Source organism: Alternaria novae-zelandiae, assembly GCF_023758075.1.
Source record: "Alternaria novae-zelandiae strain BMP 2774 chromosome Unknown scaffold_2, whole genome shotgun sequence".
Classification (NCBI taxonomy): domain Eukaryota; kingdom Fungi; phylum Ascomycota; class Dothideomycetes; order Pleosporales; family Pleosporaceae; genus Alternaria; species Alternaria novae-zelandiae.
Window position 1 is genome coordinate 157,779 of NW_026056962.1, and position 22,801 is coordinate 180,579.

Sequence of the window (22,801 nt, forward strand, 5' to 3'; positions counted from 1 at the left end):
GATGGAGGACCAGAGGTAAGACGTTTGGAGAGATGAAAGGCGCATGGCACGTGCTCGGGAGTCCGGCGGCGTGTCTGGCTCGAGCGGCCAACCGTAAAAACCATTAGCGTGAAATCTTGGCTTCCCGAAATTTTGTATGCGCATCGCCAGCTTCAAGCTTTCAACCAATCCGCCACGACAAACTCTACGCTGTCCCGCTGCGTCTCATGGCTCATCGCATTACCCGAATAATACACTAGAGCCTGTTGTGATAACGAAAACATCCGAAGATGGCGACGGCGCTCCAGAAACAGCTCGCGACCATCGCGGCTTCGAGCACCCATCAGCTAGACCTGCGCGCGCAGAAGTCGGCGCATGGCAAATCGCTACTCTTCGATTCCAAGGTCGCCGCATCACAGTCGTTCGAGACCGTCTATCTCATCTGCTACGATGGCTACAAGGACCTTTGCGCATTGGACTCGCGGTTCCTGCGCTTCTCCAAGAATCTCTTCAGCGAGCAGAGCAAGGCCGAGGACCGCACCCAGATGACCAAGGATGAGAACGCCAAGCTGAACACGGTGCTCGAGGCATTCATCACGCTGGTCGGACCAAGACTGCTGTTGAAGCCGGCGGAGAAGGCTCTCGAGTGGCTGGTGCGAAGATTCCGCATCCACGAGTACAACACCGAAACCCTCGTCTTTACTTACCTGCCCTACCACAACACCCCACAGTTCCTTGCGCTGCTCTCTATCCTACCCCCACAGCCACCGCACGCCATCCGATTCCTCTTCCCGTACATCCAGGCCCCGACCAACGTACCGCAGCGAACCATCGCCTACACCGCCATCAACACCCCACAATTCTTCAAGGCATACCAATCATACGTCGCGAAGGTGGTAGAGGCGGGGCACCAGGCTTCGCATATGCTGTCCTTCTGGTCGGGAATCACGGTTGAAGCTATATACGGAATAGTGAGCAATGCAAGCACTGGAAGGAAGGATATCCAGGCTCAAGGAACCGAAAAGCTAGTCCTGGAACTGCTCCCGGTTCTCAATACTTGCATGCGAGCCAAGCACGGCGCTGACACGGTTCTGGCTTGCTACGCCATTGTCATCATGATGGTGAGCCAGGCAAAAGTCGGCGACAAGGTTCTGGATGGGCTGATGGAGGCTGTCATCGTAGCATACGACGAAGCTTCCCTTCAATCATGCCTCGGCTGTCTGGCCATCATCGCCATGGAGCGCTCCAAAGCGCAGGTTCCAGCCAAAGTATCGAGGAGATTACTCAAGGTTCCTCAGCTTGTGCAGAAGCTGACCACAGTGTCAAAACAATGCCAGGTTCAACGACTTGTTCTAGGCTGTGCTCTTGGCGCCCTCAGCGATACTTCCGACGAGAACTGCAGGGTTTTCCATGAGCTAATCGCCTCAGGCCTCCTCGGCACATCGCACATTCAGATGGTGCTATCGGCATTGGTCCAACTCCTCCGCGACAGTCCACCGGGCTCCGAAGAGCACGGAGAACTGCTACAAGTCGCTACTAAGATGGCTGAATCAAAAGACCTACAAGCAACGTTACAAGAAGCGGCGAAGCAGCACAACGTCAATCTGGAGTCTCTGGGACTTACCGTTGGCCAAACCTTCGAAATTGAAGATATTCCGGGCGAGGACTCTGACGAGGAGATGCTTGATGCGGATGATGACACAGCCGAGAAGCCTGCCATACAACTCCCAGAGCTTACTGTAAAAAGCTTCCTCGACGCCGGATCAGCGACCGAGTTTTCAGAAGTGGCCAACGTTTTCGAGCAGGCTGTGACGACTACGCAAACACGGCGATTCCTCGCCTCGGACGCATTGCACCAAGAACCCGCTCTCAAGCAGCCACTCTACCTTTCATTTCTCGCTCGCGTCTGGAGTAGCTCCCGACCTGTCGCCATTCGCGTTGCCGCCCTCCGTGCAGCCGCATCATCGTTCGAAAAGCTTGAGGCTGCACATGTCTTGCAGAACATCCTGCCATACCTCGTACACGCACTTGCAGATGCATCGCCAATTATCCGACGTTCAGCGGCTGCATGCGTTGGGTCTCTGGCACGAAAGGCTTCCGCCAAGTCGAAAACACCAACTTGGGGCAAGTCCGATCTGTATGGGAAAGAGTCGAAGAATCTCGCAGAACTCAAGCCTGAAGATGTCCTCATGTTTGTTTCCTCGATGCTACAGCCGATCCTCGAAGAATGCGTCATGGACTCAAAGTTCGCCATTCCCGCTCTTCGCGATGTCCTGGAAGGGACACAACTGAAAAATCATCCGAAGAATACGTTCAAGATGCAGACAAGGACTTCAATCCTTGCGTTTTTCGCCAGCCACGCGAGATTTACACCGGTATTGCGTGTCCGCCTCGGCCTACTGCCGATGCTAAACATCCGCGGAAAGGTCTCCGACTCCGTTCGTACCAACTCCGTGATCCCCTTGTTGACCGAATGGGCAACCTTACCGACAGCTTCCATCAACACCATCTGCGACAGCGAAGGGCTCTCGCTCGATGAAGTGGAGCGGGTTCACATTTCCGCGACAATGCCCAGGGAGGCGATGAGCGCGAAACTGCTCGAGGACATCATCTCTGGGACTTTCAACACGGAGCGTGAAGCTTTAGTGATGGCCGCCTTTGATCGCATTCAAACCTCATGGTCTTCCTTCAGATCTGAAGCTCGTCACGCGTTGGCTCAGTGCATGCTCAGCCTATCAACCAGCGAAAGTGACAAATCTTTCGATAAGCTTCGTAGAGAACGATCCGTTGAGATTCTGCGCAACGTTGACCTTGATTCTGCCATCCTGGTCACCTTCTTAGAAAGCATTCCATCTCCCACCTCCATGCCCGAAGGACCGCCTTCAGCGAAAAGGCGAAGGACAAGCAAGAGTGAGATGGCTCGAGTCGAGCTTTCATCCCAAGACGATGTTCAGCGACTACTCCGAAAGCTCACGTTGGTACTTGAGCTGGTTGAAGGGTCAAACCCTGGACAGCACCCAACACTGTTCAAGAACCTTTTCGGCATCTTTGCTGAACTACAGCCACTCAAGCAACAGTCTGGGTCTGAGCTAGTGTATCTTCAGAGTATTATTCTGGGATCACTAAGCCCGATCGTAAACACATTGAAAGAGCAAGCCGACACCGCCGACTACCAATCGGCAGTACGAGCGGACCTACTCATCGACTGCATTCGACACTCCAGCAGCCCACAGGTTCAAAACAGCGCGCTGCTTCTCATTTCCAATCTTGCCTCATGGGTTCCTGATCTCATTCTTCACAATCTCATGCCTATCTTCACCTTCATCGGATCTACTCTGCTTCGCCAGCATGACGACTATTCCGCTCAGGTCGTTGATAAGACTATCTCTCGGGTCGTGCCTCAACTGGCTGCCTCTCTCCGCTCAAAACACAGAGACTTCATCGCTGGCGTGTCCGACTTGCTGCTCAGTTTCACTGCCGCCTTTGAACACATTCCCCTGCACAGAAGGATGAAGCTATTCACAGAGCTTGCTCGTACGCTAGGCCCCGAGGATTCGCTCCCGGCTATCGTGGCACTTCTTGCCGATCGCTACCACAGCAAGGAGCAACGAAGGTTCTGTGCGGACTTGCTACTTCACTTCGAACCTGTCCACACCCTCGTCACCTTCAAGGGATATGTCGATCTGCTCACTGATGCCGTGGGACCGAAACCCCAGGTCGCGGAAACACTTTTCAGCCTCAAGGAAAAGACGAAAGACAACAAATTTGACCTGTCAATTCAGAGTATGCTGTCGTGTTTGACAGATCTCGCGCTTGACGATAAGGTGAAGGCACACGTTACTCGAGCGTACAGAAAGAAGGATGACCCTGAACGACCACGCAAGATCTTTGCAAACATCGTCGAGACTTCTATTCAACTGGCAAAGAAGCTTGCAACAAACCCCAAGACCTACGCCGGATGTAGTCGTGTTCTCGCCAGCTGCCTAGACCTCCTGCCAACGACCGACCTTATCAAATCAGCACAGCTACTTCTTGTGAGCACAGACTCTCACGTCCAGGTAGCTGCCGTCAAGTCGGTTGAGCTGCGCGCGGGCACCGCCAAGCAGAACGACCGCAAATCTGTAGAGGCCCTGATCTCTTTCTTGCCTAGCGTTCAGGATCTACTGGAACAATCACCTGACATGGATGCCAAGATGGTCTCTGTCAGCTGCATTGATCGCATCGTCGACCGCTTCGGGAAGAAGGACGTATCTGCTGTTGTATCAGTAGCTCAAGTTGTGTCCGGTCCCCAATCGCTTTCCAGCAGCGATGATCGCCTTCGCATCCTCTCCCTCCTCTGCCTCACATCTGTCGTTGACGTTCTCGAAGATGAGGCCATCTCGCTCCTCCCTACCGTGTTGCCAACAGCATTCCAATATCTATCGGATGCGATCGAAGAGGAAAAGACTGGTCTTCACAACGCTGTGTTTACCGTGCTTTCGAACATTGTCGAGCGCTTGGGCTACATGTTCTCGCGCGACTACTTGGACACCGCTCTTCGACTATGCCAGCGCTCTGCCGCTGCCGATCTGGAACAGTCCTGCGACGAAAGCCGCAGCAGTTTCTTCCAGAGTGTATCTGAGCATCTCGGTGCTCAGGAAGTGTTCGCTGCTATCAAGTCAACGTGGCCACATGCCGCCTCTCAAGGCTTCGATGCGTCACTTGAGCAGCTTGAGCTTTTGCGCGCGACTGTCAACAATCAGACCAAGGCTAAGCTTGTCAAAGCCAGTCCGCCCCTCTTCACTCTACTTCTGCAAACTTTCCGACTACGTGAGACGGTCCAATCTACTACCGTCGAAGTTGATGAGGAGGAGCTGGAGCAGCTGGAGCTTACGCTTATTGACTCCGTCATCTCTATGGTACTGAAGCTCAGCGATGCTACATTCCGACCGTTCTTCGTTCAGCTTGTGGACCAGGAGGGCCCACTGTCGAGCAAGCCTCAACAGGCTGTCACCTTCTACAAGTTCCTCGGCGCCTTCTTCGACAAGTTCAAGGTACGTCTTGCTCTTTTATTCCCCATCAAAATGTCACTAACACACAACTAGTCTCTTGTAACAAGCTATTCGAGCTACATCATCGAGCATGCCGCGAAGCTGCTGACTGAACTTGCTAAAGAAGACTCTGATGTTACCACACGCAGGGCTGTGCTTGACGCTCTCCAGAAGACATTCCAGCACGATCAAGACGGCTTCTGGCAAGCGCCATCTCACTTTGGCACCATTATGCCGCCCCTGCTGTCTTTGCTCAGCCTACCATCCGCATCGACATCTACACCAGAGGACAACACCAACAATATCATTCCTACCATCACCGAACTTGCTGTTGCATCTGCATCATCCATGGAGAACCATCGCGAGATGAACAGCATATTGCTGAAGAACATGAGGAGCGACGACAGAAACACTAGGTTAGCGACAGTGCTGTGTGAGCAGAGCTTGACGAGGAGATTAGGAGAAGAGTGGCTGGGTCTACTTCCTGAGATGCTGCCTTTCATCAGTGAGCTCATGGAAGACGACGATGAGATGGTCGAGAGGGAGTGCCAGAGGTGGAAGAATGGTATGGAGGAGATTTTGGGAGAGAGTTTGGAAGGCATGCTACAGTAGTTTGTTGCTGCATGTGTTTGGTATAGATTAGCAGCTCGATATATGTGGGCGAATACATGCATTTATTTGCTTGTCACTATGAACCGCTCCCCATCGCTCGTCTCATATTGCGCTATATCATCCATCACATGTCAATCTTAGCATTCACCACCATTCACAAATGCTTTCACTCCTATATCGGGCAGATGCCACCAGTTTGCCCCAGAAGACCGCTGACGAGGTCAGTGCAGCGACCATGTGCTCTTCGCTGGGGCCTGGATAACGGGCACTCCCCTTCCGCATATAAATGACGGGTCCATCTCCCTATACTACACCTGATTCCACCTTGGCTTGCATACCGTGTATCACACTCGCGGGAATACTTTCTTGACTTCCGGCAACGTTGACATCAACATGCCTACCATCCCCACTGCGCTTCAAGCCCGATCGACAGCGCCTATGAATCCCGCTTCAGTAATGGCGCCGTCACCTAGCAAGAAGCGCAAGGCCGAAGAAGCGAACCCGATCTCCAAGAGCGGCTCTGATATGGCGCAGCGCAGCGATCCATCCTTGACAGCTCCTACTCGCGACCATCTCCTTCCGAACGGGCACACAGACGATCAGAAGACGCCAGCAAAGCGCCTGAAGACCACCCATGCGAAGCGCAATGTAGCTCCAGGTCCTGCCGCGAGCACCACGAGTCGCACTATAGCCTCTAGTCGTGTATCAGCCACTGGCGCAGTGCATGTCGCAACAAACGATACGCCTACACAAAGCTCGATGACAATGTCGACAGAGTTGAGGGCTGCGAAGACCAAGGTTCACAACAGCGCTGTGTCAGGTGCTGAAGACGTGTACATCATGGAGACAGAAGACGACACTGCTTCAGAGGAAGAGGCTTCTGCCTTCGAGGAAGAGCATTATGCTTCAGAGGAAGAGCATTATGCTTCAGAGGAAGAGGAAAATGATGTAGAGGAAGAAGACGACGACGCAGTTGCACAACAACTGCGCGCTAGAGCGACAGGTAAGAGCCTATCTCGTCTTTGCCATGGGCGTTTCCAGCTGACAAACACAGTCTTCAGTCCACCACCTCGCCCAGCGATTACACCTTGGGACTACGGATTCCCAGCGCCGACACACCCCTATCACGACCAGCCCAGCTGTCCAATCGATTGGAGTAAAGTGGTCATCGATTCCAAAGTTCCCAACAGGTGCCAAAACGCCTACGAGCTACGTAGGCCATGGCAACAGGAGCCAGTCGCTTGGGACAAGATGGCAGAACTGGGCAATGTCAGTGCAGAGGGCGTACGTAAGCGTTTCGCGTCGGCCAATAAGGCAGTCTTTGAGCTCACGGGAGTTTACTTCGCCACGAGCCCCCTTGGGCTTGCCGAGCATGACATCCCCTTGTACGCAGAGCTGAAGAACTTCCTTCCAGACACAAGCGAAGCGTCTCCGGTTCTGGGCAAAGAACCTATCATTAACCCATTGCTCTACGACGGCGAGGCTGTTCAGCTTGTGGTATTTCCGCCTGGGCAAGATGGTGGCGTCAATCGCTTTGTAACGCAAGAGGTCATGGACCTGCTGCCGATCAACGACCAACACTTTCTTGAGTACTCTCTCGATAATTTCGATCGGTGGTACACCTCGGTTTTTCTAGGTCGTCGTCACACTTTCCCGAGACGCATATACCGCCTGGAACCATACGATGACACAAGCTTCATTCACCGCGATAACGGCACACCGTCCATCGCGATGAGCGATTTGTTTGAGACATATCGGCTCTCCCAAGCGATGGCGACTACGGAGGTCAGCGATATGATTCTCGACGAGATTGTCCTGTCTTTCAAGCAAGAAATCGAGCTTGTCAACAAGCACAAAGAGGGAAGTGTCACCATGAAGGATTGCGACAGCACCATCCAGTTCATGAGTTTTGAAATTGGCGACATCAACCTACTGTGGGAGCACACCAAGGCCAATGATAAGATCCGTATGGTAGTGCTCGAGTCATTGTTTGACCAAGTTGAGCTGTTACGAGCTAAAGTGGAAAAGCAAAAGCGTCATCTGAACAGGGATTTCGTGATAGACTGGTGCTTCCACACCATTCTCTTAATGATGGCCGGGCCTTGCGACATTGTCCAGAGGTTCAGACGGGGCGAGGGAAATCTCCAAGATTTCTGCGCCCGGTACCACGACCATGGGAACTCTAAGTCTGAGTGTTTCCGCGCCAAACCTGAGTCCTCCAAACTCATTCCCGAGGAGACTGACGAACCCAGGATCATCAAAGTTCGCTTCGGTACTGTGGATCTGGAGATCGAGGATCGCGCTAGCTATGCCGGGGTCATCTTCCGCTTTGAGCGTCTAGTAGAGGACAAATCGGAGTGGGACTGGCTGCGCATACGCTCCATCGCCACGTTCGTTGAAGGCCCTCTAGTTCCTGATGCTCGCCGCAGGAAGTGGCACCTGGAGCCGATCTATTATGAGCTGGATACCATCGATGCCCATGGCCGATACCCTTGCCATCCAGGTTATCAGAACCAGGATTGGACACATCCGGTTGGAGAGCCAGATGTCTACGACGAGCCATGGGGGAAGGTCATCAGGCGCGAAGTCCCCGCGGGCGCGACCAAGTACCGCGAGACCAAGATACCCGCTGGCAAGGACGAGCATGGGAAGATAATTTTCAAGGTGACAGAAGTCTTCTTTGAGATTGAAGACCCGCGTTGGTACCCTCCTAATGACTGGAATGCGGACATGGACCCTTGCGATTTTTGGCCCCAGGAGCTCAGGGAGTATCGGAGGTGGCTCTGGGTTGAAGAAGGAGGGACGATCCCGCGGATTGAGGTTCAGCGGTTTCGACCTTATGAAGACGACACTCGTCATTGGAAAGAGCCTTTTGTGGATCGGATGAACAAGTTGAGCGTTTTTGACATCCTTAATTGATGTCTCGCCTGCCATTTCGTCAATATCCTGTATTGCTCGACATAATGGTAACCCAAATCAGTGTCAGCTTGTCCAAACCAATGGAACGGAATGTTGCTCTGTGCCAGTAGGAGATGAATACAACATTGACTGTAGTTGAGTGCCTCGTCACTAGTTGGACTATCAGAAGCCTGTGATGTTATCGTGCGGTAGATGCATGATTGGGTAGACCCTGGTCGCTCAATATGCGAGTGCACTGTACACCACTCCCTCGAATGGCCCAACGTCCCAGAATCCACTGTACTGGAACCTTTAGAAGGGAGTTGTCTTGGACGAGACTGCTTGGGTCCCGGCACTTGTGCGCCCCACATAGATGACTGCACAGGTCTCTCCATAGATATTCATCTGGTCTGAACGACGGTCGTCCTGTTGACTGGTCTGCAAAAGAAATCTGCTCTGCCGTCTAATCATCATGAAGAACTCGATCCTCGTAGCGGCCACGCTCATCAGTGCGGCGCTAGGTCAAAATGTCAGTCGCGGCGCTGCGATGATGCGCTTCGCATGTTCTCAACTCACCGTCGAGCGGCTAGACCCCTTGGTCAACCCTGGAGTCGTTGGAAGTCCGCATACGCACCAAATCGTCGGAGGGAACAGCTTTCAGGCTGAAATGAAGCCTGTGGAGTATGATCTGGTCGAGAAGAGTACTTGTACTACGTGTACTTTCAGCGAAGACTTCAGGTATGCCATGAGGCGCCTAGCTGTAGCGGAGTCATAGCTGACGGAACTTAGCAACTACTGGACTGCAGCGTTGTACTACCGCGCCTCTCAAAATGGCACCTACAAACGTGTCCAACAGTTCCCCAATCTTGGGCTAAACCAGAGAGGCGGTATGACAGTGTACTACATACCTCCATATGATGGCTTCAGCAACGTGACTGCGTTCAGACCCGTCCGTCCTCCACTCTTGAGGGCGAGAGACTTCGCTTTCCTTCCAATGAGCGGTGTTGCTGACTTCTCATTAGGGTTTTCGCATGCTCGCTGGTAACCCAATTCTTCGCAATACCACTGGCGAGTCCCGCGGTATCTGCCATCGCTGCATTTACAAGGACTCACAGCCCTTTGGTGGCGCTCCGTGTACAGGAGAAGATACAACATTCCTCCCCAACCGCATGTGCGAAGGTGGCATTCGTACCCAAGTCACCTTCCCTACATGCTGGGACGGCGTCAACCTCGACTCGCCAGATCACCAGAGCCACGTCGCATATGCAGAGATCCCGTATGAGCCATACTTCCCGCCCATGGCTACATTTCCGTATTCACCCGAGCAGCAGAGGGGCAAGTGTCCAGAGGGCTATCCCGTGCAGCTTCCGCAAATCATGTATGAGGTCATGTTCGACACGACCCCATTCAATACTCCTGAGCTGTGGGGCGAGGAGGGGACACAGCCATTTGTGTTCAGTATGGGCGATGCGTGAGACCCCCTCTTCCCGTTGGAACGCGTGAAGGACCGTAATCATGCTAACGACTGATTGTAGGACCGGCCATGGTAACCATGGTGATTATATGTTCGGTTGGAAGGGCGATGCGCTGCAACGAGCGCTGGACGCACGGTGCAGTAACGATCAATGTAGCGAGTTGGCTAGGCAGAGCGACGAAGACGCGATGAAGTGCAGTATTCCGCAGACGGTGGTTGAGGATGTCGACGGGTCTGAGACTTGTAAGCGCAATACTAGACACTCAAGGCACGATGCTAACTTACTGAGCAGGGTTGAAGAGCTTACCTGGTGGAGTGCAGATCAACGATGGCATGTAGAGGTCCTGTTGGCATTGAGCCAGGTGGTGTGGTAGGTGTCGAGATTCCAGTGGCACATGGAGCGACTATGTAGGCTGGCCACTGATGTGGCTACGCTCCTTCAGCTCCTTGACTGATGACAAAATAAATCCTTCTTCCTCAAGATACCAGACGAGCCAGAGTCCTCGATGAAGATACGTTGTTCGCGTTGCTGGCGTCGTGAAGAGCGCTGAACAGCATGATCGGTTTAACGATGGCTGCAAGGCCTGGGCGAGGAAGACAGAGGAGGTATCGTGTGTGACAAAACACAGAGAGGATATAGCATTATTGAAGCCGTGGGCAGCGGAGTAACGCGACGCGACGTATATCCATGGATGACGCAGGTACGCGATTTGACCTAACCGAAAAGATGTTAGCTCGCGTGCCGGCTCAGTCTTCCAAATCTACGCGTCGCACCTCAACCTCCTTACCCAGGAGCCTCTAACGAATTGGCGTTGTAATACTCAACTCCTCAAAGATCAAATACATAATCTGGCTTTACGCAGTAAGTCACTTGCAACAATCACACTCCCCCAAACGCGCAGTTGTTCGAGAAGCTCAAGTAAACATTGATGGTATTGCGGCTTATGTGCAGGCTCAAGCTATCTACAAGACGACCTTGTTGGGCGCTTCCTGCTCCTCTGGCTCATCAAAGATGTTGATGCTCCATCTAGGCTTGTTCGCCGTGTAGGGAACATTGTACCTTCTCCTTCCCTGGTGCTCATCCGAGAATTTGGTAATAGCCTTGATGTCTTCGTCGTCCAGCTCGATCTCCTTGAAGTTCTCAGCAATGCGCGACGGAGTAACAGACTTGGGAATGACAGAGTGGCCGCCGACTTGAGACCATGCCAGGATGACCTGTGCGGGTGTGGCGCCCTTCTTCTCCGCAATTGCTTTGATCTCAGGGCGGTGGATGAGCAATGGGATGTCGAAGAAGTTGTTGCCAAAGGCGGAGTACGCGGTGATGTGGATGTTCTTCTCCTTGGCGTAAGCGACGAGCTCCTTGCTGGGGAGGATGGGGTGACGCTCGATTTGGTTGACGGCAGGCACGAGGCCAGTCTTCTCAACCAAAGCCTTCAAGGTTTGGTATGTGAAGTTGGAGACGCCGACCGAGCGGACTTTGCTCTTTGGCAGCTTGTTCATGGCCTTCCATGTCTCGCTGTTAGGGACGGAGTTGTCGATGTTAACCTCATTGGGGTCAGAAGTCATGGGGAACAGATCCGAGTGAGGGTTCTTTCCAGGCCCGAAGTTGACAGGCCAGTGAATGAGGTACAGGTCGAGATACTCCAGCTCAAGTTCAGCGAGAGTGTCATCGAGAGCTGCCTCTACAGTGGCAGGATCATGCTGAGAGTTCCACAGTTTTCCCGTGATGAAGATGTCCTCACGCTTCAGACCTGGGATGTCCTTGTATGCGCGCTTGATGCCCTGCGCAACTTCCTTTTGGTTCTCGTAGCTGTGGTTGGTGGAATATCTCGTCAGCTTGTGTTCTCAGGAATGCTAGTGGGGTATGGTCATAGCTTCCTAAGCTTCCATCTCCACTGAGGGGCATTGCAGTTGGACTTCCACCAACGCTGACGAAAAATTGTCCCACGTCAGGTGGGAGCAAGCCCGAAGTGAGATGGGTGAAAACGGGATTGTGAGTGTGAGCTGTGATGGTGGACATACATCTTTGCAAGATCCTAATTTGATCGAGTCAGCCGTTGAAATTGAACACAATCGTCGTTCAAAAGATGGAGTAAACGGTTCCAGGGTCTTCAGGGTCTCGGAGACTTACCAAGTGACGGTATCCGATCTTTAGTGCCTCGTAGACACCGTTGCCGACCTCACCTGGAGCGGCTTGCCATGTACCGTATCCCAATTGACTAAAGCGACGTCAGAACAACGAATCATCATAAGCACAGGCTGGAACAACATACGGGATCTTGTAGCCAGAGCTAAGGGTGACGGTCTTGCCTGAAGACATCCTGAATGATACTTGAAGTTTGAATGCTGGGAATGAATAACGTGGGGTGGGTGATTTGATCAAGGAAGGCAGAATTGCCCTCTTTAAATATCGCATCTCGAGCGCTCTCGGCCATCGTGTCGGCCGGGAGGGTTTATGTATGTCTTGCAGAAATTACTCCAGGACGTGGGATGTCGGACGTACACAGCAAGGCACAGCACCATGTTGGCTGGGCTGGCGGGAGAATTACTTGCTCTCGCGACGAAGATGCACCCCGCTATCGTGATTTGGGAGGACTACCTTGCAGCTGCGCATTGGTGGGGCGGACCTTTCGGTTGTAATGCCACCGAGACGTCGATGGCTGACGAGATGCTCCGCGTCTCATATCTTGGCTGCGAGAAAACGAAGTAACACGTCTCTTTCCGGCGAATCCTGAGATGACAGTCGATGTCGGCATAGGCGTATGTTCATGCAATGACCGCTTCCCCATATTGTTACAACGTCCCAGATAGACAATGTTTCAAGCGGACCTACCTTTCTTTCCTACTAAGTGCATTTGAATGAACTGAGTTACACGACATGCTTCAGTTCTGAGGTCACCTGGATGGATTCCGCGTCCGCTCGAAGAACGACGTATTGTGGGGTGTTATCCAGAATTGGCCCCAACGCTGCCATGTGCATGAGATGCCTAGGTAGTGAGCAGTATTCCAGGTGCCGGTATGACGGTTGAGAGCTGAAGGTAGACGGCATCTGATCCCCGTTCGTGATGCTGCGGACGAATGATCGCCAGCGAGGAGAAGCGAAGTTCTTGTGTTAACGATACTTCTCTTTTTCAAAAGGACCTAATTAGATAAATACATGTACATTTTAGAAGTTGTAAGTTGCTTATCTACGTTGCGTCCCTGTAGTACTATAAGACAAAGAGTAAAAACTAAAGTATTATACTACATACTTAGATGTAAGTTAGAAGACAGGGATATAAGATAGTTGCACTGCTGCGTCTTTGTTGCTTGCTCAACTCGAGAAGAAGCGAAGCGACAAAGCGTGGCTGAGCTGATTGCAGCACAGAGTAAGCTCTTCGATCTCCCTCATATTGGCAAGCATAGTCTCGAATGCCATCGGCGCTGCTCGCCGTTTGATAGTCATCGAAGTGGCAGCATAAACAAAGGGCTCATCCTGTTCAGTAGAAGAACCAAACGCGTTGCCTTGAGACTCTTATCATATAATTTGGTGGCCTCGACGCAAACGTAAATGCCGGAACCCTTACCTTCTAACCTGTTCATGCTGTCGGCTGCAAGGTTCGGTTCATTTTCTTCGTCGTGTGAGATGGTTGGATAGTCGTCGATGTGGCAGCGGCGTGGAGAAAGGGCCGGTGATAAGTTGGCGGGCGACTAGGGCGGCACCCCGCAGCGCATCTTGAGCTCGACTGGACCGTTATCGCACCTTTCTCCACCTCACGCGCCCTTTGAGGCGATAACATCGGCCTGATCGCGGTCGTCTGAAGTATAACAACGGCGCATCCAAGAGCTTCGACTCAAGGCCATCTTTGATCCATTGCAACTTACACTGCCTACTTACACACAGCTAGACCCCATCGCATCGCATCGCATCGCATTCCAAACATGGCACCCTCCGCTATCCAGGTCGAGCCAGCGCCAGTCGCGCAACCCAAGCAGCTTGTCCCACGATCCAAAGATGACGCGACCAAGGAGTTGACGCCGTTGCAAGCCATCTCGCAGGGCGTCTGCCTCCCCGGCATCCCCCTCTTCTCCTCGTACGACAAGCATCGCGCATGGATACTATCGCACATGGCGGGTGCTTTCCGCGTCTTCGCAAGGCACGGCCTGACCGAAGGCATGTCGGGTCACATCTCGGTGCGAGACCCAGAGCACCCGCGCAACTTCTGGACAAACCCGCTCGGAAAGCACTTCGGTCTCCTGAAGGCATCCGATATGGTCCTTGTTGATTACGATGGCAAGGTGGTGGGAGGAAACCAGAGCAGACCTGCAAACGCAGCTGGCTTCCTTATCCACTCGGCAATACACAAGGCGCGGCCAGACGTCAACGCGGCATGCCATTGCCATGGAAAGGCAGGCAAAGCGTGGAGCGCCTTCGCGAAGCCATTGGAGATGCTGAACCAAGACGTATGCTACTTCTACGGCGATGCGCAAGCCGTCTATGATGACTTTGGCGGCGTTGTCCTCGATGAGGCAGAAGGCAAGAGGCTGGCAGCGGCATTGGGACCGAAGGGAAAAGGGATGGTGCTGCGAAACCATGGCCTCTTGGTACGTCCCCCAGTGCGCGATCCCGCGACCGGCATTCAGCTAATACCACACAGACGGTAGGAGGTACTGTCGACGAAGCCGCCTTCTTGTACACCCTCATGGAACGCTCTTGCGATGTCCAGTTGAAGATTGAAGCGGCAGCGGCCAACGGCGTCCCAAAGGTCTACGTCGACGACGATGCAGCGGCATATACATACAAAATGGGGGCCGATGCTGAGAGCCTATACTGGGAGTTTCAACCTGATCTGGAGTACGAGTACGAGATGAGCAATGGAGCTTTTAAGCATCCCGAATGCGACGAGGTAGTGTGGCCTGGATACTGATTGCTAGGAATGGATTCGTTCACCTCGTACAACGAAGAAACCGAGTAACTGTGCTGCGGTCCACATTAGTTCGCAAACAAAACGTGACACAACCCTAAGGCAATGTAGACTCCTAGGTCATCCATGTTATGTGGGTGTTCACTTGTTTCATGGATTGGTTGTTAAAGTTAGGCATTGTCGTCGATGCGGAGGAGCCGGATGCCATGTTCTCACACCACCCGGTCTCCTCTCGATATACTCAGCATCGTGCCGTCATGCATCAAGTCATTTCTCTCGACTGCGCGTCCCGCCTCATGTCTAGTACGTACTGAATCCAAGCAGCTCGCTCCCTTGGCAAGTTTGGACACTATACGCGCCAAGGCTGTAGCAGAAACAGCTTGATGACTGAACAGAGAGCTTTCGTCGGCCCGCTTCTGTTTCGTCGACGTATCCGGGTCGACAGCGGAGATTTTCACAGATCCAGCAATGCGCCGCTTTGGCGGTCGTGTTTCCCTGATTGTGGCACGCCTTCGATGAGTAGCGGCGGCGCTGCACGGCGGTATCGATCTGCGTGCAAGCTAACGATGGGTGATGTTGTACAACGTAATGGAAGGGTCTAGGTCTGGGTATTTAGGCGGATCTGTGGGACCTGCAGGAACTACTCCCACGTTCTTTGATCTACACAATCGAACGTTATGTTCGACTTCGGGGTCTGTGGCTTCCTGGTCGTCGCATCATGCTTATGCCACGCGTCAAGAGCTCTTAAGCAGCGGAAAGGTTTTGTTTTGACGTTCCCGCGACGGGCCGACTGCTACATCCGTGCTGCGTGCCATCATTTAAGCAACTCGACCTCTCCCGGCCGTTCTTGTCCGCTGAGCTTATTACAGTATACGGTAGTCATGGTTCTCCACGCCAAGTCTCATCTTGTCGGAATCCCCAGTATCAATGCATTGGGTAGAAGCCGCGCGACCGTTTCTCGCCAAGATCGCCGGGTTAACTCGAGATAGCAAAGAGCGATCTCGCCCCTGCGCTATCGCCTTCGGTCAACAAGCGTTTCTTGTCGGAAACAGGGTTCATGCTTGGCGTTCGAACTGCTACGAGGAATGGGCTGGATGTTTGGTTTCCAACATACAAGCGCGTGCCGTCTCCCAAGGAAACCAAGTGCATTTCCTAATGGTACTGACTGCGCAAGCAAAGAGGCTGCGCAACGGTAGTGAAAAGATAGGGCACTTGGCGATGGGAGACCTTCCATGGCGCACGAAAAGGGCATGTGTGAAGACTGCTTGGCGGAATTGAAGGACATGGCTGAGACCTTTGCTTGAAGGACTAGGGTAGTCGTTGTGAAGGCGGAGGAACATTCCATAATCCGGCCGCTGGACTATATATAAGATGTCCTCGCACGACGAGCAAGTTTCTCATCACAGCAGCCAATTCAGTCTTTCTACCAAGTCATCCGACACTCATATCACACAAAGACCAGCACCGTCACCATGTTGTTCCAATCCATCTTCCTCGCCGCCGCCACTCTAGCACCCACAGCACTCAGCTGTCCCCAACACACCAACGCTAAACGCAATGTACACCTCACTACAAGACAACAAGTGCCTCCAGGCACCAACGTAACGCAGAACGACTGGGCCTACGAAGCATCTTTCAACTGGGGAAAGATCAACCCCGACTACGAGCTCTGCCAGACTGGAACTCAGCAGTCTCCCATTGCACTCTCATTAGGCAACGGACTGGCTTTGAACCACGTGCCCACCTTCAAGTACAACGGCAGCGTTGCCGGCAACTTCTACAACTGGGGCTATGGTCCCGCCTTCACCGTTGCACACGACGAGAAGGCAGCAGAGGAAGACATTGACTGGACCAGCCACCCAAGCTTCACGTACGACAACGAGACCGTTTACCTCAAGGGCTGGCACATCCACGCCCCAGCCGACCATTCCGTCGGTGGCGACCGCAGCAAAGCCGAACTCCATCTCGTCCATGTCGACGCCGAGGGTCACGAAGCCGCCGTCATGGCTATCCGCCTCGACCCTGGTAACTCCAACTCAACCTTCTTCGAGCAGCTACCCGCCATGATTGGTTACACCGAGATGGGAGTTGAGGAGCCTACTACTATGGACTTTGCTCCTCTGCTTGAGAGCGTCCTGTACTTCAACGAGTTCTGGACGTACCAGGGTAGCTTGACAAGCCCCCCTTGCACTGAGGGTATCCGTTGGTTCGTTGCTAGGCAAATCCTCTTCACGGGAGTTGATCAGATGAGGGCTATTCTTGGTGCTAGCACTTACTCTGCGAGAGCGGAGCAGGAAGTCTGGCAACACAGAATCAACGAGTAGAGGGTCCGAGAAGATTATTGTCTCTGACGCATGATGAGGAACCTGGAGTTGGTGGTAGGGAAAGACATTGCATTGTATAAAAGGGCGATTACGAATGAGCGAGGCGTTGGTGCTGGGGCAGTTGATGGCCCACATTTGGCGGTTATCTTCTACAATTCTTCTTGTATATACATATACCTTTATCTCTTTCGGACGCATGAATCAACGAGTACATCTCTTCCGTCGAATTCTACCACGCGCAGTGCCCTGCATCGACCCTCAAGTCCTACACGTGACATGTTAGCCTCGCAATCCCGTCTTTTTTGATACTAGTCAAAGAATATCAGCTTACAGAACCAGTGACATAACTGCTTCCCTCACTCAGCAAGAACAGCACCGGCGCTCGAAACTCTTCGGGCACCGAAATTCGCCCCAGCATATTCTGTTTCGCCCACTCGTCCGTCAACCCCCTCTTCCGCGCTTCCGCGCTCAGAGGCGTGTCAATGTGACCGGGGCTGATGGTATTCACTCGGATCGGCGGATAAGCTTTTCGTGGCTCTTGGCTGGGATTTGGGTTTGTTGCCGTGACCGTGCTACCGGGAAAAGTGTTCTGTGGGTGACCCCATTCGGCGGCAAGCGATCGAGCAAGTTGATGCACTGCCGCTTTCGAAGCATTGTACGCGGCAGTGTTGATTCCGTGGTTAGAAATGTGACCCGATATCGAGGCGAATAGGACGATGCTTCCCGATTGCTTGGCGTTGTGCAATTCGTTCGCTACGGCACGGGCGATGAGGAAGGTGCCGGAGATATTAATATCGAGGATTGTACGAAACGTGTCGATGGGGTACGAACAAGCATCGCTTTCGCCGGAGATGGCGGCGCAGGAGACGAGCCCCCGGATCGGATGACGAAGCTTAGCACGGATGGTGTTGAAGGCTGATGTGATGCTGGGTTCATCCTGGACGTCGAGGCGTTGGAATAGCGCATGGGTGTGATTACCTCGCGCAACTTCCTGAATCCGATCTGGTCACAGTTATACAGGAGATCAAATTGGGAAGATTACAGGCATTGTGTACCCCAGCTTTCGGGAGTGGGGTCGGAGACATCGACAAATACGACCTCTGCGCCACTCTCTAGGATCGCTACACCTACGGCCGTACCTACTGCACCGGCACCTCCGGAAACTAGAAGACTGTGTCAGCTCCAGTCCATACGTCGATTGGTAAGCCGTACCTATGATAGTCCGGTCATTCAGCCTAAAAAGATCTTTCGTCGCCATATGAGTAGGTGGAGGATGTGTCATGGCAAGGTACAGAGTTAAGGATTATGTTGATGAGAAGATGGAATGGTTTGACAGCGCAATTCGAATGCGTCGAGCAGTTGCTATAGTGTGAAGCGGGGTTATGACGTATGTAAAGCTGCAGGATAGGTTGTGCAAGATTCAACGTTGCTGACCATTAGGCCCGTGTCGCGCTTCCCATTGTATACAGACTTCTGTAGTTATGGAATATCAAGATCGATGGGTTTAAAAAGGAAATGAGCAGTGTATGATTCGTCTAGCTCTGGATGGGTTCGTCCCATGGATTATATTGTGGTACCGGAAGCACCCTTCCATAACAAAGACACCATGTCATGTTCTATCGCCGTCATCTTTCGGACGCGAAAGGAGCCAGGCTACGTGAGAGCTGGCAAGGTTCCAAATCTTACTCCTAGAACGCGTACCATGGTGTGGCCTTGCAAGCCAACGTCTGTAACATCTCGTGTGAATCGTATCATCGTGCTCGTAGAAGGGCCAACGAGGTTTCGAACTCATTTTGGTGATGTGTGAAAGGAACTTTGCCACGTTGCTGGAGTCCATTTTGTCCAGGCTTCCTCCGAAGGCGGGGCCGACAGCTCTTGCGAAGCGCAAATTGGGTCAAAGGGCGAACACTGAGACTGCGTTGGCTCGCATCTGACATCAGTCACACATGCACCCTCATCTACGTTCGGTGGTACTTCTGGATCGTCTCTGTTTTTGAGCTCGTACTCCCACTCAAGGTGGGTGCCCATAGTTGTCTCGGCGCGATTCGAGAGAGTACTCTTTGTCGCGACGTCTTTCAGGCCACTGAATGGGCGATGTATGAGGCGAAGTAAGTCAAAAACTGCTGTGTGAAGCTCAGATGAACCACGGTCAAAGAAGAAGAGGCTGTCACTCGCCAGAGAAGTCGGGGGCGTCGCGAACTCTTCACCATCCCTTGTCTGAGATCTGTAATCTTGCAGCTTCCCCATGTGAGCTGCAAGAATGTTACGAAACCTGCCAGCAAGCGTGTCTTTGATCGCACAGTACTCGAGAACACTAATGCATTTTTCCAGCAGTTTCACGTCGTCAGTGTATGGCTCGTTGTTCAGAGCCCTCTGCGATGCCTGGTAAGCGATCATGACTCCCGCCGTGTAGGCTGTGTAACTGGAATTCTGGGTTAGCATCCTTCGCCACCGTGGCATGCGCCTGACTCACATGCAGAGCCAGCAAACTTGTACTACCTTCCCTTCCTGTAGCATTAAATTCATGACAGACGCGTTTGTTTCCGCAGCTTGGTATCCTTCCTCGATAGCCCTTCGTGCTTCTGGTGGAAGAACTACGATGCCAACTGCATCGAGCGGGATGTATGCAATTATTAGCCGCCGAGCAAGCAGCATCATAGCCGAAAGGTAAAAGAGATGAACATAGAATATTACTGGACGGAATGTGGCCATCAGCGGGCTGCTGTCGCCGCGTAACAGCGCAGCAACTGACATCCAGTCGGGGAGTTGCGCATGGAATCTCGATAATTGCGCGCGAAACTCTAGCGTGACATTTTCCGGTACGGGCGCCTTGCTTGGTAGACGGTGAAGTAAGCTTGCCTTGATGATGGAAACTTTAACGCATTCGCGTCGAATCATGTCCTGGGGCGGCGCGTCTAGTCCATTGAGAGATGAGTGGACGTCGAAGGTTAACGAATCAGAGTTGTAGTCAAGAGATGCGCTCAGCCAGCTATCGAAGTAGTCAGTGATATATCACACATAACTAAAGGCATGCCAAACTGACCATTGCAAGTGGACAAGAGTCATATGCGTGCGACGAATGTCGTCGTAGTAGCTTGGGGACCAGTCTGGCGGACATGTTTCGAGAGATATGTTGCGGTTGCGAGGAAGGCTCAGACCAAGTTCTGAAAGTCATTAGTGGCGTATTTCTCGTGGGTATACCCAAGTGTGACTCGTACCAATATAAGCCAGAGCAACTGTCGCTTTGACGACGATGTTATACATGCCAAGCAGCGCGCAAACATTCATGGCTCGAAGCGGATCGTGAAGAATCGCAGAGTCCAGGCCATGTTTGGCGACTGCGTAGAAGTAATCGGCAAGCTCGGGAGGCGGTGCCTTTGTGGGGTCGGCTAGCTGTGAATGTATAACACCGATAGAGGCCATACCCGCAATTTCTGCGGCATAAGTACGAAGTTCGATTGTACTTCCGTTGCTGAACATGTGTCCGAGTGGCATGTTCTCGTTTCCGGAGGCTTTGATTGCTTCGATGCATGCTTGGACGTCGTTCCTATTCATAATGTAAAAGAGTGCTCCTACACAGTTAAAGAACATCTCTAATGGGCCGTGGACGTTGGAAACACTTGCGTTTTCGTGGTTTGGAGCAAGCAGAGTGATGCCCGTGACTTCGGTCTGGCCCTTTCGAACAGTAGAAAATCGGGGATGATCCATTATCTCAGGGACGGAAAGCATTGTCGATGAGGGAGAATCCGTAAATGTCGGTGGTGAATCGTTCTTACCAACTTTGGTCTCAGATGCAGGCCCAGACTCGGAAGAATTGCGACGGCCCATTTCGAAGTTCTTGAAGATGACTCCCAGATCGTCACCCTGGGTCGCCCGCAGGTGCTGCAGCAAGGCCGTGGCTTTGTCAGGTGAAGCCGTCTGTAGATACCACAAAACCTCATACATCGAACTTTTATCGTCCTCCAGTTCTTCAATCTTTCTTTTTTGCGCCTGAATGAGCGGTGGGTCGTATCCGCATTGTGAATTTCTCTCCGAGCAAGAGCGACATGTCGGTCTGCCACCGTCACACTGTCGTGTGTCAGCTTTGACTTCACGGAATTGCTGTCGTTACTAGCAAAGAATTCGGTGAAAGACCTTGGTGCGTCGGCCACGGCAGGGCAGACATGCGACTGTCACGCGTGACGGCCTGCGACTGGTAGGAGTTGCTCTACTAACAGCGGCGGCAGCAGCCAAGTCTTGTGGACGCGGCGCGATATCTCTGAGAGAAGACGATGACATTCCTAACAACCGGGAGTGCGAGAGCTTGGATCAAAGTACAAGCTAAAGGTGCGGTCTGCTCCTTATTGGCGGATAGGCCAATGTGCTATAAGTGATGAAGCAACCAGCTTTGGATGCCTCGAGTGGTCGGCGGATGCAGCGGCATGGCCAGTGCACTCTGTGCGTGGCAGGTACGTTAGCCATGACGTCAGACCTTATGCAAACGCTGACTCCATGCATTGAATTCGACGCAATTTCTATGCATAGGTGTCTGAATGGAGTTCATTGCAGTCTGATGGCTTCGTGATTATCCAGTCTGGTGGGTCTTGCCGAGAAAAAGGCCGACTGCACGTTTTGTATCCACTGCCCGCGCAACTCACGCACGCACCATCACCGGCAATTGTCACACATCCGTAATTCGCAGTCGCCATACGGGCAAGACTCGATATCTGACGACTTTTGAACTGCCCATGGGCATCTCTGTGATATTATGATCACTATGAGGCCTTGTTCAGCAGGGCCTTCTGAACAGTGATTGTTGATTAGTGAGCACGGCTTGCGATCTGCTCAGGTTGGCACCAGAAGCATCTTGAAGGCATACGTTCGACAAGACTTCCACGCATTATGGACGTCAGATTTTAAGGGAAAACATGCGACTTCGCAAGTTATACGCTTAGAGCTCCAAGGATATGTTCCTAATGAGGATCAGCATAGCCACGTCGAACGCCATACAGTCCGACTGGTATTTGTCTAACTCAAAGAAATCTCCACTATCGTGCAACCTTTTCCCACGCAATCACGCGGAGAGAGCGTAAGCTTTCCCCAGACAAAGGGACGCAATTTCTCCGTTTGTACAAATGTTGGCAGAAGGATCGTTAGGGAATCCCCGCAATGGCTGTTCACAAAACCGGTGACATCATAGCTGCATGCGTAGGACTGCTCGGTAGCTACAGCATTGTTAGCATACCTGATACTGACCAAGTCGACACCAGAGATCGTGGCATCTTACCTACATATATGATCACAGAAGCCTTGGATTAGCGAGGAATTGTAGCCCTGGGAGGCTGCGCCGCGATGATACTGCACACCGAGATACGTTGGAGTTCAACTGAGTCAACGAACGCCCTTCACATATCTAGTAACGAGTGGTAGGTGCAAACGCTGCTCAGACACATCAGGCCCAAGCAGTTCAGGTGTTTGACTCCACGTATTCTTCTTACACAACTGTTGCCTGTATTCGACACCACAACCAATGGCATCTGTATCTTGATAATGATATACCTGTTTGGACAACAACTCCAGCGCTGGAGTCGCGACACATTG

The 22,801-nt window shown here is 52.5% G+C and overlaps 8 protein-coding genes across 8 annotated transcripts; 5 read left to right on the top strand and 3 right to left on the bottom strand.

The window, feature by feature from the left end:
* Positions 1 to 269: 269 nt before the first annotated feature.
* J4E88_001111 (uncharacterized protein) lies at positions 270 to 5,621 on the top strand (the record flags this gene model as incomplete). The annotated part of the gene is made up of 2 exons (XM_049394783.1): positions 270 to 5,012; positions 5,064 to 5,621. The coding sequence occupies 2 exons, from the start codon at positions 270 to 272 to the stop codon at positions 5,619 to 5,621; spliced, it is 5,301 nt and encodes a 1,766-aa protein (XP_049258647.1).
* A 393-nt stretch (positions 5,622 to 6,014) lies between these two features.
* On the top strand, positions 6,015 to 8,540 carry J4E88_001112 (uncharacterized protein; the record flags this gene model as incomplete). Its single annotated transcript, XM_049394784.1, has 1 exon — positions 6,015 to 8,540. One exon carries the CDS (start codon positions 6,015 to 6,017, stop codon positions 8,538 to 8,540), a length of 2,526 nt encoding a protein of 841 aa, XP_049258648.1.
* Positions 8,541 to 9,550: 1,010 nt separating this feature from the next.
* Positions 9,551 to 9,994, top strand: J4E88_001113 (uncharacterized protein; the record flags this gene model as incomplete). The annotated part of the gene is made up of 1 exon (XM_049394785.1): positions 9,551 to 9,994. One exon carries the CDS (start codon positions 9,551 to 9,553, stop codon positions 9,992 to 9,994), a length of 444 nt encoding a protein of 147 aa, XP_049258649.1.
* A 962-nt stretch (positions 9,995 to 10,956) lies between these two features.
* On the bottom strand, positions 10,957 to 12,516 carry GLD1_1 (mitochondrial glycerol dehydrogenase Gld1; the record flags this gene model as incomplete). Its single annotated transcript, XM_049394786.1, has 5 exons — positions 10,957 to 11,803; positions 12,016 to 12,029; positions 12,125 to 12,212; positions 12,267 to 12,314; positions 12,509 to 12,516. 5 exons carry the CDS (start codon positions 12,514 to 12,516, stop codon positions 10,957 to 10,959), a joined length of 1,005 nt encoding a protein of 334 aa, XP_049258650.1.
* A 1,398-nt stretch (positions 12,517 to 13,914) lies between these two features.
* On the top strand, positions 13,915 to 14,900 carry J4E88_001115 (uncharacterized protein; the record flags this gene model as incomplete). The annotated part of the gene is made up of 2 exons (XM_049394787.1): positions 13,915 to 14,577; positions 14,631 to 14,900. The coding sequence occupies 2 exons, from the start codon at positions 13,915 to 13,917 to the stop codon at positions 14,898 to 14,900; spliced, it is 933 nt and encodes a 310-aa protein (XP_049258651.1).
* A 1,469-nt stretch (positions 14,901 to 16,369) lies between these two features.
* Positions 16,370 to 17,221, top strand: J4E88_001116 (uncharacterized protein; the record flags this gene model as incomplete). The annotated part of the gene is made up of 1 exon (XM_049394788.1): positions 16,370 to 17,221. The coding sequence occupies one exon, from the start codon at positions 16,370 to 16,372 to the stop codon at positions 17,219 to 17,221; it is 852 nt and encodes a 283-aa protein (XP_049258652.1).
* A 322-nt stretch (positions 17,222 to 17,543) lies between these two features.
* Positions 17,544 to 19,618, bottom strand: J4E88_001117 (uncharacterized protein; the record flags this gene model as incomplete). The annotated part of the gene is made up of 2 exons (XM_049394789.1): positions 17,544 to 18,223; positions 19,174 to 19,618. The coding sequence occupies 2 exons, from the start codon at positions 19,616 to 19,618 to the stop codon at positions 17,544 to 17,546; spliced, it is 1,125 nt and encodes a 374-aa protein (XP_049258653.1).
* Positions 19,619 to 20,395: 777 nt separating this feature from the next.
* On the bottom strand, positions 20,396 to 21,166 carry J4E88_001118 (uncharacterized protein; the record flags this gene model as incomplete). The annotated part of the gene is made up of 1 exon (XM_049394790.1): positions 20,396 to 21,166. One exon carries the CDS (start codon positions 21,164 to 21,166, stop codon positions 20,396 to 20,398), a length of 771 nt encoding a protein of 256 aa, XP_049258654.1.
* Between the last annotated feature and the right edge of the window lie 1,635 nt (positions 21,167 to 22,801).